The 27,306-nt window shown below is 45.6% G+C and overlaps 1 protein-coding gene across 1 annotated transcript in view; it reads left to right on the top strand.

The window, feature by feature from the left end:
* The first annotated feature begins 844 nt into the window (after positions 1 to 844).
* LOC122797814 overlaps positions 845 to 27,306 on the top strand; it is a 2,009,088-nt gene continuing 1,982,626 nt past the window's right edge. The window contains exons 1-2 of the mRNA XM_044066337.1: positions 845 to 857; positions 1,091 to 1,245. Of these exons, the coding sequence (XP_043922272.1) occupies positions 845 to 857; positions 1,091 to 1,245 (168 nt within the window). The remainder of the gene's footprint in view (positions 858 to 1,090; positions 1,246 to 27,306) is intronic.

Here is a 27,306-nt window from a genome sequence, read left to right as displayed (position 1 = left end):
TTGTCACTCTTGTAGAAAAACATGAAATGGAAACCAGTTAACATGCAAACCATTTCTCAATGTGTTGCCGACTGTATCAACCTTTACTACAAGCAGCATGACAAGCAAATTCCAGTAACCATTAGAATCCACTCCACTAGAGCTATGGCAGCCACCTTTGTGCTCCTTAGAGTGCTTAAACCTTTCATTGTAGAGGTGACCACTTGGGCCTCATTCAACACATTTTCCAAGCATTACATCCGTACCGCTACCTCTAGAACCATGGCAGGGTTTGCCTCTACTCCTTTGCAGAGACTTATCTCCTTTGCCCTTTCTGATCAGCCACCCATCTCTCTCTAGCTCTTAGAATCTTTCCAAGGTTAATTATTGCAACAGTGAAGCACAGTGAATGTAGTATAGTTGTGCAGGTATTTAATTATAACTGTAGATGTTGGTGCATCTTCACTGCTGCTGTCCCTATTCCCTCTCACTTGCTCCTCTCCTTTTGTCAGCACCCAGGGAGAGGTGGGTACTCACCCATTTTCTACTTTGGACCATTCTCCCATTCCCATTTAGCCCCCCCCCCTTTTTTTTACCTGTATGCCCTGGGATCTGGGCAGGTTGTGTTCTTTGTTCTTGGCTACCTTGGACAGAGTGAGATTCTGGTTAGAGGGAAAGAAAGACCCGATGGAATATTCCAGCTTGACAACCTTTTATACCCAGATGCCCTGACATTTTTGAAGAGAGGGTATCCTGCAGGCTTGGTGGAAGGCGAAAAGGTCTCTGGCATTCAGGCTGGCCAAAGGCTTTCAAAGATAGTAAATTCCAATGGTAATTACTGCAGACACTGAGGACAAACCTCTACATGTATGGTGCAAGTATGTTCACATCTGTAGTATGTTTATTGTGGTATGCATGGAGTATAATTCACCTTTAAGTTCTGTTTAAGGAAGTGCATTCTGTTTGGCAGAAGAGAAGTGTACTAACCGTTTAAACCGCCTTTGCAGAATTTAAAGTATTTTCTTTGGACCTTGTTAACTGATTGATTCTTTTAAGTTGAAAAAGTTTTGTAATACAAGCTGAGTTTGTGCATTGTTTTTATTTGTTTTAGATGCAGAGAAAGAAGATAAAAGTGCAGAGCCTCATAAACAAGTAGATCGCTTCCATATACGAGCAACCAAATCTCTCTGCATTAGAAATTTGTCAGAAAGTAAAATGAGGCCCAGAGACCTTAAGGGGCTGTTTGAAAAATTTGGAGAAATTGAGGTATGTTGCAGCTTCATCAGTATGCACTTTAAAACACCCCTAGTTGCAGATTTATTAGCTGTTGTGGATATTTAGTGAAAATATTCTGAAAGAATTTGTACTGAAGATTCAAGTAACAGTGGTGACTAGGAGTGACTTGTTCATAAAGTGTTGATTTCCATCTTGGGGTAATACTAGAGCTGGTATGATGAAGTCTGTCTTTGTCAACTGTAGAACTGAGGCGTTTATGCCGTTTGTCAGCTTGTCTGAAAATTTCCATATTACTAGCTGCTCAGTACTTTTAATGTTTAAATTTTTTAAATATCCTGGTATTTTTAGAGAATTCTGAATTCCAGTGTAGATTTAGTTTGCTGTGGATCTTGAGCAGCTGACTGAAAAGGAGCCAAAGTCATAGCATTTCCTTGTGTACTTTGGGCAGCTTTAATCCTCATTGTTTTGCCCTTGTAGCTGTACTTCCTAACTGATGTCCTCCTGTTCCAGTGTTGCAATATTCTACTATTGTGTTTTCCCTTCTGTTCAGCTTGTCCGGCCAGGTTTCCAAAGCCTTTCCAGTCCCTTATGGTGCATCGGATGTCTGACGTGGAGGCAGTACGTGGGCCATAAACGTGGCATCTGAATGCACCAGCCCTCAAACTTTTCAGCTGCCAGACATACACCAGATGTTCCTGCTACTTGCGGCTGTCTTATCTGTTTTGCATTTAAGATGAGTACCCCGTTGGGGCCTTTTTCTCCAGTCCTTTGTATTTTATACTCTGTTGATGTCCGGTAAGAATAAGTGCGACTGTGGTCATCATATTCCACATAGACACCCACGGCCAGTGTTTCTTGTTTCGGTAGGGAGCAAAATTATAAAAACTGCGCCATCTATAAATCGTTTGTTCCCAAGACCCTTCGTTGCCAATTACAAGGCTCTCTGATTATACCTTGAGAATCAGTGCCTAAGACAGCTGTCTGTATGGAAGCCACCTCCGCCCCATCTGAACCGCCAAGGAAGAGGGCCAAGTCCATGCGGTGTACTTCTTTTACTGCACCTCCCTCTGCCGCTCCTCAACCTGTTGCTGCCGTCAACTTGGCTGAGGACGTGGCTTCCGCCACCTTAGATATAGCAGGTACCTTCCAGGAGGCCGCACAATCTAGAGCGGACGACGTGTGTGGGGAGGATGTACTGGCGCCTGGAACAGACGACAGATCTTTCGATGGGTGCGTCTTAACCGGCCTCTGCTACTCCAAACGATTTCTTCCCAGCCCACTGCCAGACAGATGCCGGTTAGGCCTGCTAAGAGAAAGCAAAAGACCAGACATATTTTTCCGGCACCAGAGGCCTTAACTGACTGGCAGGCCTTCAGCCAGAGTTTCTGCAATACTTTCTTGGCCCCCTCAGGCCTTTTTCTGAGTTCACCCCTTTGGCTCCACCTATGCTCAACCCTAGGCCTTCACTACCTGAAAGAACTGTGAGCCAGCAGAAGAAGAACTGATTCCTCTGAGGACTCCCCTCTCTCGCTCTTCACAGATTTCATCCCCCCTGGGGTATGGATCCCCTGAAGAGAGGCCTCTGCTTAGCCTGATTTCCCTGTAGAAGACCTTATCTTTGGGGGCACTGTTAACCCGATGAGAGAACATTTTAAGTGTGAGGGCTCAGACATGTCTGAAGCACAGAAAAGATTTTGTGATCTGATTCAGATGGAATCGCCTAGTCCATCACCTATCCTACTGGTACAGCCTGCCTTCTTGGATGCATTCACTGCAGCATTCATGAATCCAGATTACCAACCTCTTGCCCTTCGAATGGCAGACAAGACTGTACAGGGACCCTGACTCAAATTATTTTTCAAGTGCCCCCAGCAGACCTTGCTACCATTTCTACTGAAAGGGCTGCCAAATTACTCCCTTTTACCACCATCCTACCTGCAGATAAGGACAGCAAGGCCTTGGAGAGGTGGGGAAAATAGATTTATGCTTCTGCTACCCTTGCCTGTAAGGCTACAAATTTACCAGTCTCACATGGTCAGGTACTCTCTGGATCTTCTGGACAAATCCACCAAAGAGCTTAATGACTTTCCTGACTGTGCTACTAAAACATCCCTGTCTTCCTTACTATGGCTTGTCACACAGGTGAAAAAGCTCTCCCTTAGGTGTGCATACGATGCAGCTGATGCCTCAGCCAAGTCAGCTGCATCAGTATCTGTGCTAAGATTTTCCTGGCTACGTCTGCAACTACTCCCTAATGACTTCAGAGCCAAGCTCAAGGATACCCCCTTGGACCATTTGCCCCCCCTTTGTTGCTAAGGTGGCTGATCTTTTCAAGTCTCTCCACCAAAAAGGGAAAGAGCTTCAGGATCTCAAACGCTTTTTTGTCTCCAATCCCATAGTTCCAGAGGAACTTCCCTGCTAAGACACAATTTATAAGAAAGGCTTCAAAGCCTTCAGCCCATCCTAGGTCCAGAAGGCCTTCCGGGAAACAAACTGCCTAGCCAAAGACTTCTCAGGCAGCTGGCCAGAGCCCTTCCTTTCCAGACAGGGCAGGCAGTGTTTGACATTCTGCCATCCTTTCTCCCGCCACCTCTTACCAACATCCCCTTGTCCACCTGTCTCTCTCACTGCCTGCCTTGACCCTAATAACAGACAAATGGGTCTTGTCCATCCTGAAGGATGGATACTTTGACTTGGATAACTCCTCCAAGACTGTCTTTTCCACCCCATCCTGCATCCCAACGGATGTTTTTTGTGTTTAACTGTTGCAGTCAACACATTTGGGTTATCTGCTTGCAGTAGCCCTCAGTCGGCTTGACTAACAAAGTCTTAGGTCCTGCGTCGGTTGCTGTCCCTTCTGTGACGTCAGGTCATCAGGGGTGTAAAGCATGCAGCCGACATCATTACCCCAGTCTCTCTTGCTGTGCAGTGCCCGAAGTAGAAGCAGTTCGCAAGTGCAAGTCTGCCGTCTCCTGAAATTTTCATTTTTGAGTTTCAGAACCGAAGTCTTGAACTAAAAGGTAAGTACCCCGTTAGGGAAACTCTTTCTTGCTCTAAACCGATGTCAGTAAAAGTAAATAATTGCATGTGTGGAAAGCAAATTACCTCAAAGATTTTCATTCTTACTGTATTCCTTGCCTAGGCCCTGACCACAAAGTACCTCGCTGTCTGTTTTGTGCCTTATTTAAACCTCTAACTATCCATAGTCGATATATTTTCTCTTCTAAATATTTTGGTGCTCGGATCAATTATCCTGCTATGTCTTCGGTAAGCCATCTGACTACTGACATTTCCGAAAAAACACAAAGATAAAGACAGAGACAGGCTGCCTAGGTCCAAAACTGCTGACAATGCTTCTCCTAAGCCAGTCCCCAGTTTGCTGGTATTCGGTGAGGTGCTTTCGCAGCCCCTGATACCCGCTACTTCAGATTTACAGGCCTCTACTGAGACTCATTCGGAGTCCATTATGCCGCAAGATGCTTCCAACTGTGGAACCTGTGGATCTCTCTACCATGGATGGGTCCAGAGCCGCTGTGCAGGCACCGGCTTCTGTGGGTGTATTCAGGCCTACTGACTTGCATATTAAACAGACGCTGTCTTCTTCAAGGCCTAAAACTCGAACCATGCCTAGAAAATTGACGCCCAGACCACATGGTCTGGCCTCCATGCCTAAAAAAACAAATAAGAATGGCTGAAGACCTTATTACTTTAATGAGGGGAAGCCAACCTTCCCCTTCTAAGAGACCTAGGACTGAGTTTGCTTATGATACTTCTGACCAGGATTTTGAAATTTCTGTTTCCTCTGATGATCAGGATTTACCCTTACCTTCCTATGAGGATTCTGATGCTGAGGATTCAGTTCCATCTGCTCCACCCCCCAGAGGATTTCTCTTTTGTTGAAACCTTGCTTACTCTCAGGGAGCATTTTCGTTGGGGAAAGTCAGGATTTCTCTGATTCTAAAAAGAGGCTTAGGAATTTCTTACTCCTCCCCCAGCACAGGCCTTTAGCCATACCTCCTGTACTAGACATTGTTGATGATGCTTTTTTGGATTCTAGCTTGGCCCCTGACGCTTTAGCTCTTGCTCCCAGAAAACAATATTACAGGGTTCCTGACTCTCACAAGTGCCTTTTCAAAAATCCTACTGTGGATCCTGAGACAATTTCACAGGGACCCAAGGGCATTAAAGCTACTACTGCCAAAAATCCTAGCCCCTCTGATAGACTTCCTGGTGCTGGATAGATGGGGTAAGAAGGCATACACTTCTGCAACTTTGGCCATTAGGGCCGTAAACTTCCAGTTTCATATGTTAAAGTATCAGCAGCATATTATTGGATTGCTTAAACAGAAAATGATGATTCCAGATTGTGCTGAAAATAAGGATTTACAGGATTTAATGTATTCTGCTGAACAAGTTGGAAAACATACTTTGCAATGTGGGTTTGATTCACTCGAGGCATCTTGCAGGGCTGCTGTAACTGGGTCTGTACTTAGAAGGCATGCTTGGCTTAAGAAGCAATCCTTGCCAGATCATGTTAAAGCTAAATTACTGGATGCTCCCTTAAATCAGGACTGCCTGTTTGGCAACAAGGCAGAAGAAGTTCTTAAAAAGATGGAAGAAAAAGCTAAATCTATGCAAATTGTTAAACATTTTTTTTACAAGTACAACCTCCAAGATTTAGTAGGCATTGGCCTTCTAAGAATTGGTCCTTTTCTGCCTCTTCCAGACCTTCTCAGTCCAAACTCAGATCCAGCAGAGCTCCCAGGCGTCAGTCCCAGGGCACGCACAGGGCTAAGCAGTGGGGGGCCTCCACTTCCAAATCTGGGAGTAATAAAACTCCCCCTATAGTAAACTGTCTCAATGACTTTTTTTTTAACTTTCAAGCACTTTTCAACTGACTGCCCCTTTGGAGGGGAAAGATTGCTGTGCATGCAAAGAACTGGGAACTCATTACCCAGGACAAATGGGTTTTAAATGTAGTGTCCCAAGGATACAGATTTCACTTCCACACGTTACCAACCCCAAGCGGTTGGTCAGATCTACCCCCAAATCAATGGGCAGAGGCCCAAAAGCAAGTACTCTCTCAAGCATGGGGGCTATTCATTTGGTACCAGAAGAGGAAAAGGGATAAGGCTTCTACTGGAGACTTTTCCTGGTACCCAGAAAAGATAAGTCATGGCGTCCTATCCTGTACCTGCCTACTTTAAACACCTGTTTGGTGATTCCAAAATTCAAGATGCTGACTCCCCACCAGTGGCTTCCTGTGCTAGGCAAAGATGCTTGGTTGGTAACATTAGATTTTTGCATACCTGCACATCCAAATCAGGGAATCTTGCAGAAGATACCTATGCTTCCAAAGCAGGCTACACGCACCATCAGTTCTCTGCACTGCCCTTTGTCTTATCTACTGCGCTTAGGGTATTCACAAAGTGCCTGGCTCCAGTCATTGCATTTTGCAGGCAAAGAAATATTCAGATATACCCATACCTGGACAATTGTCTAATTCAGGCAGAAAGCCAGGACATACTTTTGAATCATTTGGCCTTTGTACAAAGGTTGGTAACTTGTCTGGGGTACACCATAAACAAAAATAAATCACACCTGGTACCCTGTCAACAAATTATATTACTGGGAGCAAGCTGGAATACAGCTTCCCAGATGGCTTTCCTCACGCCAGAGAAACAAATTCATTTGACAACCTAATTCAAATAAGTGTCCACAAAGACCCGCTGTCTGCAAGGCAAATACTGCAAGCCTTGGGGTTCATGGCCTTCAGCATTCTTCTAATTCCATATGCAAGACTGCATATGAGGAAACTACAATGGTAGCTAAAAAGCCTATGGTAACAACATTCTCAGGATCTAGAAGCAATGATTCTTGTCATACCTTGCCTACGCCTAGAGTTCCTTTGGTGGGCAGAGGCCTGTCACCAAGACAAAGGACTACCATTCACACTACTCCTTGCCACCTAAACCCTAACAGACTCCGCAAACTGTGCATGGGGGGGTCTCATCTGGCAGGGAAGTGCATTCAGGACAAATGGAACCAAGTTAAATGCACCTGCATATCAATCAAAAAGAAATGTTAGCTGTACAGAATGCTCTGACAGCCTTCAAGGACCACATTCTTTTAGTACAATTAATGGTAACGACGGACAACACCACTGTTATGTGATACATTAACAAGCAGGGGGGGGGTACACATTCTTACTCACTCTGCAGACTAGCCATGGTATTGTGGAACAGCCTTGAGCAACCAAGTGCACCTACAAGCCAAATTCCTGCCAGGAAAACTAAATACACTGGCAGACGGACTAAGCAGAAACCTCATGGACCCACACGAGTGGAAACTGGAACAAAGGATTTTCAACATGTTGAAAAGCAAATGGGGGTGCCCTGATATAAACCTGTTTGCCTCCCCCCAGAACTATGAATTGGACAAATTTTGCACAAGGACTCCCCACAAACAAGCTTGGGAAGTGGGTTGCTCTGTCCTTCAGCTGGAAAAACCTGTCATCTGTTTATGCCTTTCCTCTTCTGCCTCTGCTCTCCAAAGTACTACTAAAGATCAAACAGGACAAATGAAGGGCGACTTTGATTTCACCAGACTGGTCATGCCAACACTGGTGTACCCTCTCTTGCACAGTGTCACTGTTGACCCCATGGCACCTGCCTCTGACTCCTTCCCTCTTGTCTCAGCAGGAGAATCAGATTCTGCATCCTCAGCTTCAAACACTAAACCTAGCAGCCTGACTAATTACCTAATCTCTCAATTACCATCCCTCAGTAAACCAGTAATGGATATCATTTTAGAGGTAAGGAGGCTTAGTACTAGAAAATCTTATGCTGAAAAAGATTCTGTGCCTGGAACCAATCTTAAGGGATGAGCACAGCAGCGCCCTATTTACCTCAGATTTTACAATACTTAGCTGAGATGCTTCACACGGGCCTGTCTTTTTCCATAATTAAAATCCACGCCCTCAGCCATTTCAGCTCATTATAACACAGAACCTCCCGTCTTCTCTCATCCTCTGCTCAAGCAGTACCTCAGAGGGGCCAAAAACTTGAGACCACCCAGGAGAGCTCCAACCCTTGCCAGGGACCTTAACTTTGTATTGGAGAAACTCACTGTACCTCCTTTCGAGCCAGCTGCTACTGCAGACTGAAAATTTCTGTCTTGGAAAACAGCTTTCCTTTTAGCGATCACTTCAGCTTGAAGGATATCTGAATTGCAGGCCCTAATGGCAGTGGAGCCTTTCATAATCTTTCATGCGGACAGGGTGCAACTCAGGACCAATCCATCCTTCATTCCTAAGGTGGTATCCAGTGTTGCTCTTAATCAGTCCATTCATTTGCCAACCTTCTTTCCCAATCCACAGAACAAAGGGCAATGGATTCTGCTTTCTTTGGATGTGCACAGACAACTTAGATTCTTCTTGGACAGGACTAAACCTCGAAGAAAATCTGAACTGCTGGTAGCATTTGCTGCAGGGGCAGAGGGGAAGGCTATTTCAAAACAAACTATGTCTAAATGGATAATCCATTGCATTCATTTCGGTTATAAGCACCATGGAAAACCTATCCCCCAGGGGTCAGATCTCACTCCACCAGGGCTACTTCTACTTTTGCAGCCTTTCTCAGAGGTGTTCCGACCAGGGATATTCTAGAAGCTGCTACCTGGAGTTCTGTACATACTTTCACCAAGCATTATCATTTGCCTTTTTTCTCTAAATCCAAAGCTGGCTTTGCCACTGCTGTCTTGCAGGAGCCTTATAACTGGCCCTAATGCTATATAAACTCCTCCGCCCCAACCATAGCTTTGGGAATTCTGATGCAGAGGATTCCATTCCCTCTGCGTCCCCTCCAGAAGATCTTGTTTTCGGTGAAACCTTGCATACTCTTGGGGAGCATTTCCGCTGGGAATGCCAGGATTACTGAGAGTCCAAAAAGAGACTTGGGGAGATGTCCTTCAAGAATGCAACTGCAGATGTTCTTCATTCCACATTGCTGCAGTCCTAACTATTGGGTAGTCCGCTGTCCAGTCGGCCCGAATACCAAAGTATATGGCTGACGTCGGCCAGGGCGCATTAGACTGACGTCAGTACGTCAGGGTACTAATGCGCATGACCGACGTCATATCCTCAGTCTTTTTTGCCGCATGGTCCGATGCAGAAGCAATTTTGCGAGTGCAGGTTGGCGTTCTGAAAGTTTCTGAAGTCAGAGTTTCAGACCGAATCAAAGTTGGCTAACTACCCCGTTGGGGAATATTTTGTTTTTTTCTTGCCTCAGTATTTAACCGGATGTCAGAAAAAGTGAATAACTGTATTTCTTGTGGGAAACAGATACCTCATAGGGATTACCATACTTTGTGTATACCTTGTTTAGGGCCTGAGCACGACGTTGTTGGATGGCGCTCTTGTGCTAGATTTAACAAACGCACTATTAAGAGAAGGTTAGACTGTGCCAGGTTAGTTTTTGGGAAGCGTTGTAATTATAAAATGCCTTCGGATGCTCCGGCCGCTTCGGCCAAAAAGCGCAAGGACAAAGCAGCAAAGCCTAGAGTTGAAAAACCGACAGTCCCGGACGTCGGTTCTCTAGAAGGCTCAGTGGAGCCGGAGGTTCTGCCAGGAGTTTCTTTGGAGTCTCAGGAGAGACTTTACTGTTAGAAGATGTGTCCTCTCAGGAAGTAGGCCAGGCTGAGGGGCTTCTCAGGTGGCTGTTCTTCCCTCTCTTCCTAAGGTGGTTAGGGCCTCCCCTTCTGTTTCCAAGGCTTCTTTGAGAGGCAGGCCAAGTTTAGCTTCAGTGGGGGTTTTTCCTAGTGCTTCAGGGTCTTTGCCTAAGAAACATATGCTTAAAATGGCAGAGGATTTAATTACTATGATTAGGGTTCTATGCCCCTCCTGATAAGAGGCCTAGGGTGGAACCTGAGTTTGAGAGTTTTGAGCAATGTTCGGAGGCTTCTGAGTCTTCGGCTGAAGACTTGCAGGAGTATCCTCCTTATTCTGATTCTGATGTGGATGATTCTACTCCTTCAGCTTCTCCTCCTGAGGATTTTTCATTTTCAGAGACTCTGCATTCCATGAGGGAGCATTTTAAATGGGAAGGTCAAGATTTCTCTGATTCCAGGAAGAGGCTTAGGAATTCTTGTTTTACCCCAGCATAGGCCTTTAGCTATACCTCCTGTTCTGAATGTGGTGGAAGATGTTTTGCAGAGGCTTCCCTGAATCCTGATTCTTTGCCTCCTGCCCCAGTTAAACCGGATAGGTACTATAGGGTGCCTGAAGCTCATAAGTATCTTTTTAAGAGTCCTAGGGCAGACCCGGAAACTGTCTCTCAGGGGCCTAAAGGTGTGAAGGCCTCTGTTGTTAAAAATCCTGTTCCTCCTGATAGAGGCAAGGGCTTTGGATAGATGGGGAAAGAAAGTGTATACTTCTTCCACTTTAGCCATGAGGGCGTTGAATTGTCAGTTTCACATGTTAAAATATCAGAATTACCTCCTTTCACAGTTGAAATCTAAGGTGGATGCTCTGGCAGCAGGTATTGTGTGTAAAGAGTTGCAGGATTTAGTTCATGTGTCTGAACAGGTGGGTAAACATTCCCTGCAGTGTGGTTTTGATGCTGTGCAGGCCTCCTCGAGGGTGGCTGCCACTGGTTCTGTTCTTCGAAGGCACGCCTGGTTGAGGGATCAGAATTTAGCTGAGCATGTTAAAACAAGGATTTTGGATGCTCCTTTACAGTCTGATGTGTTGTTTGGTTGGCCTGTGGAAGCAGTTTTAAAGAAAATGGAGGACAAGGCTAAGTCTATGCAAACTGTTAAGGATTTTTTGCAGGTTCAGCCTCCGAAGTTTAGTAGAAATTGGCCTGCTAAGGGATGGACATATCCTGCTTATGATTCCCAGTCTAGGGGTAGGTCTAGACGTGGTAGGGGCAGAGCACAAGGTTCTTTTAGGCCTAGAACAGGGAGTTCACCTGCTCAGTCTTCTGGTGAAGGCAGGGGTCAGTCCTTTCGTAAACAGACCCAATGACCTACCTTTTCAGCTGCCAGTACATTCTCGCCTGGCAGCACCTTTGGGAGGAAGGCTGGCTCTTTTCAAAGAAATTTGGGATTTAATTACCCAAGACAGATGGGTTTTGGATATCATTCACCACGGTTACAGGTTTTATTTCCATACCTTGCCTCCTTTCAAAGGCATGCCAGACATTCCTCCTCTACAAAGAAAAGAGGCTCACAAGCAAATTTCTCTGTTGCTTCAAATAGGGGCCATTCAGCCAGTTCCTGTGCCAGAAAGGGGCCTAGGATTTTATTCTCGCCTGTTCCTAGTACCGAAGAAGGGGAACACGTGGAGACCAATTTTGGATTTATCTATCCTCAACACTTATCTGGACATTCCCAAGTTCAAAATGTTGACGTTACAACAGCTTTTACCTCTGCTGGGCAAAGATCACTGGATGGTAACTTTAGATCTCAAGGAAGCTTACCTTCATGTGCCTATAAGACTAAGTTGCAGGAAGTATCTGCGTTTGAGCTGGAAATTCTCATTATCAATTCTCTGCATTGCCCTTTGGCTTATCTACTGCCCAGAGTATTCACAAAGGTTCTGGCTCCAGTGATAGCTTACTTCAGGCTAAAAGGAATTCAAATCTATCCTTACTTGGACGACTGCCTGATTCTGGCTCAAGAAAAGGAAGACCTTCTACAGCATTTGGAATATGTCATAGCAGTGCTAAGATGCCTAGGGTATTCTGTGAACGAAATAAAGTCCAGTCTAGTACCCTCTCAAGACATGTGCTTTCTGGGTGTGAGACTGAATACAGCAGCCCAGATGGCCTTTTTAACCCCGGACAAACAAAAGAATCTTTCCAGTTACTTCCATCAACTATCTCTTCAGTCCGGGCTGACTGCAAGGACAGTCCTTCAAGCCTTAGGGTTCATGGCATCTTGTATTCTGGTGCTTCCCAATGCCAAACTGCATATGAGGAAGCTGCAATGGTATCTCAAAATGTATGGACACAGCACTGCCAGGATTTGGACACTGTCATTCAAATAATACCTTGCATTCAAAAGGAATTTTTGTGGTGGGCTCAGGAATGTCACCTAAACAAGGGACTCTCTGTGACCCGGCCAGAGGCGAGTCAGATTCTAACGACAGATGCCTCAGACATTGCTTGGGGAGCTCATCTAAATGGAAAGTGGATACAAGACAAGTGGCCTGCCAGACTACAGCATCTACATATCAACATGAAAGAGATGTTAGCAGTCCAGTTTGCATTAATGGCTTTCAAGGAGTTACTTCTTCCAGGGCAGGTGTTGATTCTAACAGACAACACAACTGTCATGTGGTACATCAACAAACAAGGGGCAACACATTCTTACCCATTGTGCAGGCAAGCAATGATTCTATGGGAGACTGCGCTCAGCTTGCAACTAACTCTTCAGGCAAGGTTTCTGCCGAGCACAGAACTCCTTAGCAGATGTGTTAAGCAGACAAATCATGGATCCCCACGAGTGGAAACTGGATCTTCATGTATTTCAAAATTGACAGTGTCATGGGGAACTCCAGACATAGATCTGTTCGCTTCTCCACTAAACCACCAGCTGCCAAAGTTTTGCACAAAGAGGTTTCATCACACAGCTTGGAAAGTGGATGCTCTTTCTTTCAGTTGGAAAAATCTTCATGTGTATGCTTTTCCACCTCTGCCTCTTCTCTCAAAGGTGCTTCTAAAGGTCAGACAAGACAAGCCAAGGATGATTTTAATAGCTCCAGATTGGCCTCGGCAGCACTGGTACCCATTACTGAGGAGTCTGGTAAGGAAGCCTCCATGGCCTTTACCCTTGATTCCACACCTGTTGTCTCAGAGGGACGGTCACCTGCTCAATGTCAAGCTTCACTCTCTTCATCTAACAGCCTGGCATATTCTGTTTTGAAAGACAGCAGGTCTCAACTTCCTCAAGTTTTAAATGTGATTATGGAAGCCAGAAGACCTAGAACAAGGAAAGTGTACGCAGAAAAATGGAAGAGATTTTTATTTTGGACTGCAGCAAAGAATTTGGAGATTTCTGAGCCTAATTTGAGTGTGGCTCTTCAATATCTTACTGAGTTATTGGACAAAGGTTTGTCTTTCTCTTCTATTAAGATTCATGCTGCAGCAATTTCAGCTCACTATGATTGTGACCCACCATTGTTTTCACATCCTTTGTTCAAGCAATTTCTTAGAGGGGCAAAGAATATAAGACCCCCAGTAGAGCTCCTACTCCTGCTTGGGATCTCAATTTTGTGTTGGAGAAACTTACTCTACAACCTTTTGAGCCTCAAGGCTACTGCTGAACTGAAATACTTGTCATGGAAGACTGCTTTTTTGTTGGCCATTACTTCTGCAAGAAGGGTTTCTGAGTTGCAGGCCCTTATGGCGGTTGAGCCTTTTTGATTTTTCATAAGGATAGGGTATCATTACGCACTAATCCTTCCTTTATGCCTAAGGTAGTTTCTAGTGTGGCTTTAAACCAAACTATTCATTTGCCTACTTTTATGCAGATCCTCAAAATAAAGGGGAAAAGATTTTGCACACTTTAGATGTACACAGGCAATTGCGTTATTATTTAAGCAGGACTAAGGATTTTAGGCAGTCTCAGCAGTTGTTTGTTTCTTTTGCTTTGAGTTCGCAGGGCAAGCCTGTGTCAAAACAAACTATTTCTAGGTGGATTGGGTTTTGCATTGCATTTTGTTATTCCCATCATGGCAAGGAGATTCCAGCTGGGATTAGGCCTCATTCCACTAGGGCTACTGCCACTTCAACAGCATTTCTAAGGGGGGTGGCAACTAAGGATATTTTGGAGGCAGCTACTTGGAGTTCAGTGCATACTTTCTCTAAGCATTATCACCTTCCTCTCTACTCTAAGTCTAGGGCTGGTTTTGCCACAGCTATTTTGCAAGGCATATTGTCAGCTCCTGCTTCTTTATGATTTGCCAGCCTCCCTTACCTCTGCTTTGGGATTCTACCCAATAGTTGGGACTGCAGCAATGTGGAATGAAGAACATAGCACAGTTTTGTACCTACCATAAATGTAGATGTTCGAGGATCCACATTGCTGCAGTCCAATTTACCCTCCCTCCTTCCCCTCTGTGTTTAGGGGTGGTTGTGTAGGTGAGGTTATATGCTGGTAATTTTGTATATATTTTACATATTTTTGGTGCAGGTATATTTGGCCTTGTCTTTTTAGGGTCTTCTGACATCTGGGGCAAGAAAAGACTGAGGATATGACGTCAGTCATGCGCATTAGTACCCTGACGTACTGACGTCAGTCTAATGCGCCCTGGCCGACGTCCGCCATATACTTTGGTATTCGGGCCGACTGGACAGCGGACTACCCAATAGTTAGGACTGCAGCAATGTGGATCCTCGAACATCTACATTTATGGTAGGTACAAAACTGTACTTCATAACATGTGGGTTGTCCTGCCTCAGGCAGCCCTCGGTCGGCCGGATTCCAAAGTCTGGGTCCGACGTCGGCTGATGTCGCATTTCTCTCCGACGTCAGAGCGGCTGGAGTACATAAGCATCAGCCGACACCATCCTCTTCAGTCTTTCTTGCCGCGTGGTGCCCGAAGCAGAAGCAGATGTCCTTCAAGGATGCATCTGCAGTCCTAACATATGGGTTGTCCTGCCTCAGGCAGCCCTTCGGTCGGCCGGATTCCAAAGTCTGGGTCTGGCCTCGGCTGATGTCGCACTTCACCCGACGTCATAGCTGCTGTGAATTGGGTATAAAGGCATTAGCCGACACCATTTTCCTCAGTCTTTTTTGCCGCGCGGTGCCCGAAGCAGAAGCTGTTCGCAAGTGCCGGTCGGTCAGATCCAGAGATTTCTACTACCGAAGACTTCTAAAAAGCTAAGTACCCCGTTGGGGACTCTTTCTTGCCTCAGCCGATGTCAGAAAAAGTAAATAATTGTTTAACTTGTGGGAAACAAATACCTCATAAGGATTTCCACTCTTACTGCCTTCCTTGCTTAGGCCCAGACCACGACGTATCAGCTTGTCTAGCCTGTGCTTCCTTCAACCGACGGACACTTAGACGTCGGTCGGAGTTTGCGGAGGAGTTTTTTGGTCCCGCTTTTGCTTACAAAATGCCGTCGGAGACTCCGACTTCACAATTAGCTAAAAAGCGTAAGGAAAAGGACCGACACTTGCGGTCCGCAGTTTCGGCCGAAACCACGGTTAAGCCAACCGCGAGTGTCTCTGTTTCGGCTGAAACAGAGTTTTCGGTTCTTCCTTCGGCCGAAAGCATACCTCCGACAGCCGAGGCCTCACACAGCATGGCTGAATCTGCTACCGAAATTTCTCCTGCTGTAGCAGGCACCCAGGATTTATAAGATACTATTCCTTTAGACATATATACTCCTGCACGTGGAGCTGCTAGGCCCCCTGCATCTATGTCCATCAAGGCTTTTTCTAGGGCTAAAGCAGCTAAATCTTCTAAGGCCTTGCCTGCTAAAACCCCACACAGGCCTACCTCTAGTTCCCAAATGCTCAGCCTGGCTGAGGATCTCATTTCCTTGATCAGGGGATCCCAACCTCACCCAGACAGGGCCTCTCAACCCCCTCCAGAGAGAAGGCCTAGAGCAGAGCCCCCTGATCCAGTTTAGACTGACTACTCGGGTGAGTCAGAAAATTCAAATCCTCCAGAAAGCCCTTATTCTCCATATGAGGATTCTGATGCAGAAGACTCCATTCCTTCTGCCTCTCCTCCTGAGGAATTTTCTTTTGGGGAAACCTTACATGCTATGAGAGAGCATTTTCAATGGCAGGGCCAGGATTTTTCAGATTCAAGGAAAAGGCTAAGGACCTTTTTACATTTACCACAGCATAGGCCTTTAGCCATTCCTTTAGTACTAACAGTTGTGGGTGATGCATTTAATGATGCCTGTACTGCTCCTGACTCTCTTCCCCCGGCCCCTGCTAAACCCGACAAATATTACAGGGTCCCGGACACACACTTTCACTTGTATAAGGCTCCTATTGCAGATCCTGAAACCATTTCACAGGGCCCCAAAGCTGTAGCAGCTGCCTCTGCCAAAACCCCCTCCCCTCTGAAAGAGAATCTAGAGCATTAGAGAGATGGGGTAAAAAAGTTTATACTTCTGCTACTCTTTCGGCTAGGGCCTTAAACTGCAAATTCCACATGATCCAGTATCAGGATTTTTTGTTAGACCAGCTAAATAAAAAAACTGTCCTCTCCTGAACCTATAGACCGTAAGTCCCTTCAGGATTTGGTACATAACACTCAGCAGGTCAGTAATCATTCCTTAAAATGCGGCTATGATGCACTGGAGGCTTCCTTTAGATCAGCTATGACTGGAACCGTGATCAGAAGGCATGCATGGTTAAAAGAGCAATCCTTACCAGACCATGTAAAGTCAAGGCTCCTAGATGCTCCCATGGAGAAACAAAGTTTGTTTGGCTCCCCTGCACAGCAAGTGCTAAAGAAGGTGGAAGAAAAAGCAAAATCTGTTCAAACAGTCAAGGATTTCTTACAGGTCCAACCTCCGAGGTTTAGTAGAAATTGGCCTTCGAAGACTTGGTTCTTTCCAGACACCTCCAGAGCACAGAGAGGCCGAAATAGGCGCCCAAGAGGCAGAGGTCAATCCAGAGGTGCCTACAGGGGACGTCAGAGGCAGCCTAACAACCAGAGAAGTACTGCCACAGATCCAGCTACTACCACTTCCACAGGACAGACACAATGACTTGACTCTGATACCGCCTACCAGGGAACAACTGGAAGCACCCTTAGGCGGAAAGCTAGCCTTATTTTCCGTAAACTGGCATTACATTACAGGAGACAAATGGATTTTACAGACAATAGACAAAGGCTACAGGTTTCACTTCCACACTCTACCAAAAAAGAGAGGAATGCCAAACCTTCCACCAAACCAAAAAACAAACGCTCTAGGACAAATCAACCACTTACTAAGGATGAGAGCTATAGAAAAGGTACCACCTATGGAACAAGGACAAGGATTTTACTCCAGACTTTTCCTGGTACCAAGAAAAGAAAACCAATGGAGGCCTATTCTCGACCTGTCCGCTCAGAACACATATCTCATTGTTCCAAAATTCAAAATGCTGACCCTACAGCAACTTCTTCCCATGCTGGGCAAAGAGTCTTGGCTGGTGACTCTAGATCTCAAGGAGGCATACCTGCACGTCCCTATACGACCAGATTGCAGAAGATACCTCAGATTTCTTGCAGGATCAGAGCATTATCAATTCTCAGCATTGCCCTTTGGCTTATCTACTGCGCCCAGAGTATTCACGAAATGCCTGGCATCAGTAATTGCTCATTGCAGGCTTCAGGGAATTCAGATTTATCCATACCTGGACGACGGCCTGATACAAGCGGACAGCAAGACCAAATTAACACAAGATTTGGAAAAGGTTATACAACTACTGCAAGCCCTGGGATACACAGTCAACATGAAAAAGTCAAGGCTGGTACCATCCCAGAGGATAACATTCTTGGGTGCAGAACTGGACACTTCAAATCAGATGGCATTTCTCACAGCAGAAAAGCAAAACAACTACCACTCTATTTCAGGGCATTAACAACACAGAACCAGCTTACAGCAAGGAAAGTCCTGCAAGCCCTGGGTTACATGGCATCCTGCATAATATTGATTCCACATGCCAGGCTGCATATGAGGAAGTTGCAATGGTACCTAAGGAATATATGGTCTCAACACAAGCACAGCCTAGAAGCCCAGATTCCAATAATCCCATGCCTGAAGCAAGAATTCCTGTGGTGGGCTCAGGCCTGTCAGTTGAACAGAGGACTGCCCTTCCACAAACCTCACCCAAGCCAGACTATCACCACGGACGCCTCGGACCTAGGCTGGGGGGCACACATGGTGGACAAGTGTATACAAGGCCTATGGACACAAGACCAGCTGAACCTACACATAAATCAAAAAGAGATGCTGGCAGTGAAACAGGCGATCCAGACATTCAGACCGTTTCTTCAACAGGGTCATTTGCTGATAAGGACGGACAACACTACAGTCATGTGGTATATCAACAAACAAGGAGGCACACATTCATATCCTCTATGCCGGATGGCAATGGACCTGTGGAATGTAGCCCTGAACCTCAACATTCAGATCCAGGCCATATTTGTACCAGGAAAAGAAAATATACTAGCAGACACCTTAAGCAGAACTACCACGGATGCCCACGAATGGATGCTGCATCCAGACATCTTCATATCCATTACAAAGAAATGGGGACTACCAGAAATAGACCTGTTCGCATCCCCACACAACCACCAATTGAGGAAATTCTGCACAAGGGCATCCCACCCACTTGCTTGGAAGGTGGACTCCCTCTCCTTCAGTTGGGAAAACCTGACAGCATATGCATTCCCACCTCTTCTTTGATGCACAAAGTGCTACTGAAGATCAAAGAAGATCGCCCAAGGATCATCCTGATAGCTCCAGACTGGCCGAGGCAGCATTGGTACCCGCTACTGAGGAGTATGTCTTGGACACACGCATGGCCTCTACCTCTAGTTCCTTTACTGCTAACACAGAACAACTTCAAGATCCTACATCCAAACTTGAAAACACTACAGCTAGCTGCCTGGAATATTACATAAAACAAAATAACCCAGATTTATCCCAGAGGGTTAAAGACATTATACTGGAGGCTCGCAGACCCTCCACAAGGAAGACTTACTCAGCCAAATGGAAAAGATACCTCATTTGGAGTGCAGCAAAAGGAGAAAGTGTATCATTAGCAAACATAGCTAACATCCTGGAATACTTAGCAGACCTTTTCCACAATGGCCTGTCTTACTCCTCCATTAAGATTCATGCATCAGCAATTTCAGCAGAATACAACATGGATCCTCCAGTCTTCTCTCATCCTCTACTCAGGCAGTTTGAGAGGAATTAAAAATGTAAAGCCTCCAAGGAAGCCACCTTTGCCTACATGGGAACTCAACTTTGTGCTGGAAAAGTTAACCCTTCCCCCTTTCGAGCCAGCAGCAACAGCAGAATTACAGTTCTTATCTTGGAAAACTGCTTTCCTGCTTGCAATCACTTCACGAAGAAGGGTTTCTGAATTACAGGCATTAATGGCAGTACAGCCCTTCCTTATCTTCCATCAGGATAGTGTCCTTGAGAACTAACCCTACTTTTATGCCAAAGGTGGTCTACAGGATATCATTGAACCAAGCAATCCACCTACCAACATTCTTCCCCAACCCACAGAACAGGGGGGAAAGACTACTACATACCTTGGATGTGCACAGGCAATTGCGCTACTAGCTGGACAGAACCAAGAACAATAGAAAAACTGACCAGCTTCTGGTAGCATATGCAACAGGAATGGAAGGAAAAGCAATTTCAAAACAGACCATCTCAAAATGGATAGGAAATTGCATTAGATTTTGTTACTCTTTTCATGGAAAGACAACTCCAGAAAACATCAGGCCTCACTCCACAAGAGCTACAGCCACTACTACAGCTTTCTTACGAGGAGTGGCTACCAAAGACATTCTAGAAGCTGCTACATGGAGCTCCATGCATACATTTTCCAAACACTACAATCTCCCTCTATACTCCAGATCCAGAGCAGGCTTTGCTACGGCAGTCCTGCAGGGTTTGATTGCCACACCATCTTTTTCCTAGAGCATACCTCCTCCCCCAGCTAAGTTATGGTATTCTACCCACATGTTATGACTGCAGTTGCATTCTTGAAGGACATAGTACAGTTTTGTACCTACCATAAATGTAGATGTCCGATAGACATGCAACTGCAGTCGGATTTTCCCACCCTCCATACCCCTCTATGCGTAGGAACCTCTCCTATCCCTGTTTCTCTTAGCTGGGGATATCTGTTATGGTGTATTTGTTTTATTGCTCATTTATTTCTCTGGAATCCTGTTTTTGTCTTCCAATTTGATTACAACCTTCCTTGGAGGGCACCTGGCATCTGGGGCAAGAAACACTGAAGAAGATGGCGTCGGCTGATGCTTATGTACTCCAGCCGCTCTGACGTCGGAGAGAAATGCGACATCAGCGGCCGACCCAGACTTTGGAATCCGGCCGACCGAGGGCTGCCTGAGGCAGGACAACCCACATGATGTCCTTCAAGGATGCATCTGCAGTCCTAACAAATGGGTTGTCCTGTCGTCAGGCAGCCCTTCGGTCGGCCGGATTCCAAAGTCTGGGTCTGGCTTCGGCTGGTGTCGCACTTCACCCGACGTCATAGCTGCAGTTCTTCGGGTATAAAGGCATCAGCCGACGCCATTTTCCTCAGTCTTTCTTGCCGCGTGGCGCCCGAAGCAGAAGCTGTTCGCAAGTGCCGGTCGGTCAGACCACGACGTAGCAGCTTGTCTAGCCTGTGCTTCTTTTAACCGACGGACGCTTAGACGTCGGTCGGAGTTTGCTGAGCAGTTTTTCGGTTCTGATTTTGCGTATATTATGCCCTCTGCTCAGGCAGTTTCTGAGAGGAATTAAAAATGTAAAGCCTCCTAGGAAACCACCATTGCCAGCATGGGACTTGAACTTTGTGCTGGAAAAATTGACACTTCCTCCTTTCGAACCAGCAGCAACAGCAGAATTACAATACTTATCTTGGAAGACTGCTTTCCTGCTAGCAATCACCTCAGCAAGAAGGGTTTCTGAACTACAGGCATTAATGGCAGTGCAACCCTTCCTGATCTTCCATCAAGACAGAGTGTCCATGAGAACAAATCCTACATTTATGCCTAAGGTGGTATCCAGTGTCTTTAAACCAGGCTATCCACCTACCTACATTCTTCCCCAACCCACAGAACAGGGGAGAAAGACTGTTGCATACCTTGGATGTGCATAGACAATTACGCTACTACCTGGACAGGACCAAGTGCAATAGAAAAACTGACCAGCTTCTGGTAGCATATGCAACAGGAAGGAAAGGAAAAGCAATTTCAAAACAGACAATCTCCAAGTGGATAGGAAATTGCATTAGATTTTGTTACTCCTTCCATGGAAAGAAAACTCCAGAGAACATCAGGCCTCACTCCACAAGGGCTACAGCCACTACTACAGCTTTCTTACGAGGGGTGGCTACCAAGGACATTATAGAGGCTGCTACTTGGACCTCCGTGCATACATTTGCCAAGCATTACAATTTACCTTTATACTCTAGATCCCGAGCAGGTTTTGCCACTGCTGTTTTGCAGGGGATCCTAACTACACCATAATCTCTCTTCTTTCCTCCTCCCCTAGTTTGGCTATGGTATTCTACCCATTTGTTAGGACTGCAGATGCATCCTTGAAGGACATAGTACAGTTTTGTACCTACCATAAATGTAGATGTCCGATAGGAATGCATCTGCAGTCAGGATTACCGCCTTCCCCTCTGTGGTACTCCTAGGGTATTTGCCATCTTTCAGCTAGCTTGGGGGGGATCTATTATGGTGTATTTGTTTGCATATATGTACATACATGCTTATTTTATGTGTTTGCTGCTCTCTACTATTTGGAAACATTGGCATTTATCCAAATTTAGCCATCCAAGAGGGCACCTGGCATCTGGGGCAAGAAACACTGAGGAAAATGGCGTTGGCTGATGCCTTTATACCCGAAGAACTGCAGCTATGACGTCGGATGAAGTGCGACACCAGCCGAAGCCAGACCCAGACTTTGGAATCCGGCCAACCGAAGGGCTGCCTGACGACAGGACAACCCATTTGTTAGGACTGCAGATGCATTCCTATCGGACATCTACATTTATGGTAGGTAAAAAACTGTACTTTGACTGCAGTTGCATGTCTGTCGGACATCTACATTTATGGTAGGTACAAAACTGTACTTTTCTACTTCTGCCTCAATACAGGCTTTTAGCTTTTCCTCATGTTCTGGACATTGTAGATGATGCTTTCTTGGAATCTAGCCTTACCCCAAACACTTTACCTCCAGCTCCCAGAAAACCTGACCGGTACTACAGAGTACCTGACTCTCAAGTTTATTTTATTTTATTTTTATTTTACATTTGTTGACCGGGCTAGTCCAGCTGGATTAATTTCCATTTTCAGTGGAGGCCCGGGGAGAAAAGCTCCACAGATTAAAAACAAGGTTATAGAAATTGAACATATACAATCAGTATTTGTGGCTTAGACATTGAGCCACCATTCATACTTATTAGTCTAGAAACGAGTAGTAGAAAACATATGATACTATCTACATATTCAGAAAGTGAATAAATTCTTTTAAAGATTACACTCCCTTTGGTTCATTTAAAAAAAAAGTTCAGTCAATAGGTCGTTTATGATCACATAAAAGATTGCAGTTTTGAAGTAAGGAAATATGGTACTTCTGCCTCAATACAGGCTTTTAGCTTTTCCTCATCTCTTCAAGAATCCTCCTGCGGATCCAGAGACCCTTTCACAAGGACCTAAAGGCATTAAGGCCACTGCTGCCAAAAATCCTACCCCTTCTGATAGAGATTCTAGAGCCTTAGACAGATGGGGTAAGAATGTATACATTTCTGCTACTTTGGCCATTTGGGCTTTAAATTGCCAGTTTCTTATGTTAAAGTATCAGCAGCATGATGTCCTTCATGGATGCATCTGCAGTCATAGCAAATGGGTTGTCCTGTCTTCAGGCAGCCCTTCGGTCGGCCGGATTCCAAAGTCCGGGTCCGGCTTCGGCTGATGTCGCACTTCACCCGACATCATCTCTGCTGGTCTTCGGGTATAAAGGCATCAGCCGACGCCATTTTCCTCAGTCTTTCTTGCCGCGTGGCGCCCGAAGCAGAAGCTGTTCGCAAGTGCCGGTCGGTCAGATCCAGAGATTACTACTACCGAATACTACTTCGAAGACTTCTAAAAGCTAAGTACCCGTTGGGGACTCTTTCTTGCCTCAGCCGATGTCAGAAAAAGTCAATAACTGTTTAACTTGTGGGAAACAAATACCTCATAAAGATTTCCACTCTTACTGTTTGCCTTGCTTAGGCCCAGACCACGACGTAGCAGCCTGTTCGGCCTGTGCTTCCTTCAACCGACGAACGCTTAGGCGTCGGTCGGAGTTTGCTGAACAGTTTTTCGGCTCAGATTTTGCGTACATTATGCCGTCGGATCCTCCGACTACCCAAATTGTTAAAAAACGCAAAGAAAAAGACCAACACTCGCGGTCCGCGGTTTCGGCCGAATCCACGGTTAAGCAAGCCGCAAGTGTCTCGGTTTCGGCCGAAACCGAGAAAACTGGTCAATCTACAGCCGAATCCATGACTACTACTGAGGCCCCTGCTACCTTACCTGAACTAGCCTCAGAAATTTTGCCTACAACTGTGGATCCTACTGATCTATCAGACACCATCCCCTTGGATATCTCTACCCCAGCACGTGGTGCTGCTAGGCCTCCTGCAGCCATGTCTATTAAGGCCTTTGCCAGGGCTAAAGCAGCCAAATCAGCTAAATCAGTGCCTGTTAAACCACCCTCTCTCAGGCCCACTTCTAGTTCACAAATGCTTATTCTGGCAGAAGATTTAATATCCTTAATTAGGGGATCCCAATCTCACCCAGACAGGGCCTCTGAGCCCCAGAAAGAGACCTAGAGCAGAGCCCCCCGAGCCTGTGTCCTCTGATGATTCTGCGGATGACTCAGACATTACAGACCAGCCAGAGGCTCCTTTCTCCAACTATGAAGATTCAGATGCTGAAGAATCCATTCCAGCTGCCTCTCCACCAGAGGAATTCTCCTTTGGGGAAACCTTACATGCCATGAGAGAACAATTCCAATGGCAGGGACAAGATTTCTCAGACTCAAGAAAAAGGCTTAGGACCTTTCTGCACTTACCACAACATAGGCCCTTAGCTATACCTCCTGTCCTATCTGTTGTGGACGATGCATTTAATGATGTCTGCACTGCACCTGACTCTTTACCTCCAGCCCCTGCCAAACCAGATAGATTTTACAGGGTGCCAGACACTCATTACCACCTATACAAGGCCCCACTTGCAGACCCCGAAACTATATCCCAGGGGCCTAAGGCAGTAGCCTCGACCACAGCAAAAAACCCTATTCCCTCTGAAAGGGAATCCAGGTCATTAGAGATGGGGAAAAAGTCTACACCTCTGCTACTCTCTCAGCTAGAGCTTTAAACTGTCAGTTTCACATGATCCAATACCAAGAGTTTATGCTTGATCAGTTAATTGAAAAGCTGTCCTCTGATGAATCTTTAGATAAGAAATATGTATTAGAAATGGTGAATAACATCCAACAGGTTAGTAACCATTCTTTAAAATGTGGCTATAATGCACTGGAGGCTTCATTTAGATCAGCCATGACTGGCACAGTTATAAGAAGGCATGCATGGTTGAAAGAACAGGTCTTGCCGGATCATGTTAAAGCTAAGCTATTGGATGCTCCTATGGATAAGGCCAGTCTATTTGGGGAACCTGCCCAGCAGGTAATGAAGAAAATGGAAGAGAAGGCAAAATCTGTACAAACAGTCAAAGATTTTCTACAGGTTCAGCCCCCAAGGTTTAGCAGGAACTGGCCTGCCAAAAATTGGTCCTTTCCTGACTCCACAAGGTCACAAAGGGGCAGGAACAGACGCTCGAGGGGCAGAAATCAATCCAGAGGAGGTGCCTACAGAGGACGACAGTGGCAAGGCAATAACCGAGGCACAGACACAACCACTGCCACTGCAACAGGACAATCACAGTGACTTGACTCTGACTCCGCCTACCAGGGAGCAAATAGCAGCACCATTAGGCGGAAAGTTAGCCTTATTCTCGAAAAATTGGCACTATATATTACAAAAGACAAGTGGATTTTACAAACCATAGACCAAGGCTACCGGTTCCACTTCCACACTGTACCAGTAAAAAGAGGAATGCCAAACCTGCCCCCAAATCAAAGAATAGAAGCCCTGCATCAGATAGCGGAATTAATAAAGATGAGAGCTGTGGAAAGGGTACCAATAACAGAACAGGGCAAAGGATTCTACTCCAGACTCTTCCTAGTACCAAGAAAAGAGAAAAACTGGAGACCTATTCTCGACCTGTCCATCTTAAACACATACATCATTGTCCCAAAATTCAAAATGCTGACCCTACAGCAACTTCTTCCCATGCTGGGCAAGGAGTGTTGGCTGGTAACTCTAGATCTCAAGGAGGCATACCTGCACGTCCCCATTCGACCAAATTGCAGAAGATACCTCAGATTTCTTGCAGGATCAGAGCATTATCAATTCTCAGCATTGCCCTTTGGCTTATCTACTGCGCCCAGAGTATTCACAAAATGCCTGGCATCAGTAATCGCTCACTGCAGAGTACAGGGAATCCAAATTTATCCATACCTGGACGACTGCCTGTTACAAGCGGACAACAAAAGCAAGCTGACAACAGATTTACAAAGGGTCATTTACTTGCTTCAAGCCCTGGGATACATAGTCAATTTACAAATGTCAAGGCTGACTCCATCCCAGACAAGAACTTTCTTGGGCGCGGAATTGGACACAGTAAAACAGATGGCATTCCTAACTGCAGAAAAACAAAAAGAACTCCCTCTTTACTTCTTGGCATTAACAAAGCAGAACAAACTAACAGCAAGAAAAGTTCTGCAGGCCTTGGGCTACATGGCATCATGCATAATCTTGGTCCCACATGCCAGACTGCATATGAGAAAGTTACAGTGGTACCTAAAGAATTTATGGTCTCAACACAGACACAGCTTAGAAACAGAAATACCACTAATCCCATGCTTAAAACAGGAGTTCCTATGGTGGGCTCGGGCATGCCAGTCAAACCCAGGCTTACCCTTCCACAACTTTCGAGCAAACCAAACCATCACAACGGATGCCTCAGACCTAGGATGGGGGCACACATGATGGACAAATGCGTACAAGGACTGTGGACTCAGGACCAGCTGCACCTGCACATCAACCAAAAAGAAATGCTGGCAGTAAAACTGGCAATCCTAAAATTCAGACCATTCCTCAAAGAAGGCCATTTGATGATAAGGACAGACAACACCACAGTCATGTGGTACATCAACAAGCAGGGAGGCACTCATTCTTACTCCCTATGCAGGATGACTTTGGACCTTTGGAATCTGGCTCTAAGCTACAACATCCAGTTACAGGCAATATTTGTACCGGGAAAAGAAAACACCCTAGCAGACATTTTAAGCAGAACCACCTTGGATGCTCACGAATGGATGCTACACCCGGACATCTTCAAGACCATCACAAAGAAATGGGGAATGCCACAAATAGACCTATTCGCTTCCCCACAAAATCACCAGCTCAAAAAATTCTGCACAAGGACATTCCACCCACTTGCATGGAAGGTGGACTCTATCCTTCAGCTGGAAAGGCCTGACAGCATATGCATTCCCACCTCTTCCCTTAATACACAAGGTACTACTGAAAATCAAAGAGGAACGTCCAAGGATAATTCTGATAGCACCGAACTGGCCAAGACAACACTGGTACCCATTACTGAGGACCATGTCTCGGGAGAAAATTTGGTCAATACCCCTGATGCCTCTGATGTTAACTCAGAACAACTACAACATCATACATCCAAACCTAAAAACCTTGCAACTGACTGCCTGGAACATCATATAGCAGACCTTTCACAAAGGGTTAAAGACATTATCCTTGAAACCCGCAGACCTTCAACAAGAAGGAACTATGCAGGAAAATGGAAAAGGTTCGTCATTTGGAGTACTGAAAGAGGAAAAGATGTGTCGAACATATATATTGCTAACATTCTGGAGTACTTGGCAGAGCCTCTACATACAGGCCTGTCCTATTCCTCCATCAAAATACATGCATCAGCTATTTTAGCAGAATACAGCTTTGATCCTCCTGTCTTTTCACATCCTCTACTCAGGCAGTTCCTCAGAGGGATCAAGAATGTAAAACCTCCTAGGAAACCACCATTACCAGCATGGGACTTGAATTTTGTACTAGAAAAATTGACACTCCCTCCGTTTGAACCAGCAGCAACAGCAGACCTACAACACCTGTCATGGAAAACTGCTTTCCTACTGGCTATTACTTCAGCAAGGAGGGTTTCGGAACTACAGGCCTTAATGGCAGTGC

Source organism: Protopterus annectens, chromosome 3.part1 (assembly GCF_019279795.1).
Source record: "Protopterus annectens isolate FY-2018-M chromosome 3.part1, PAN1.0, whole genome shotgun sequence".
NCBI classification, from domain to species: Eukaryota; Metazoa; Chordata; order Ceratodontiformes; family Protopteridae; genus Protopterus; species Protopterus annectens.
The sequence above is the reverse complement of the archived record's forward strand: the minus strand, read 5'-3'. Positions and strand labels throughout refer to the sequence as shown.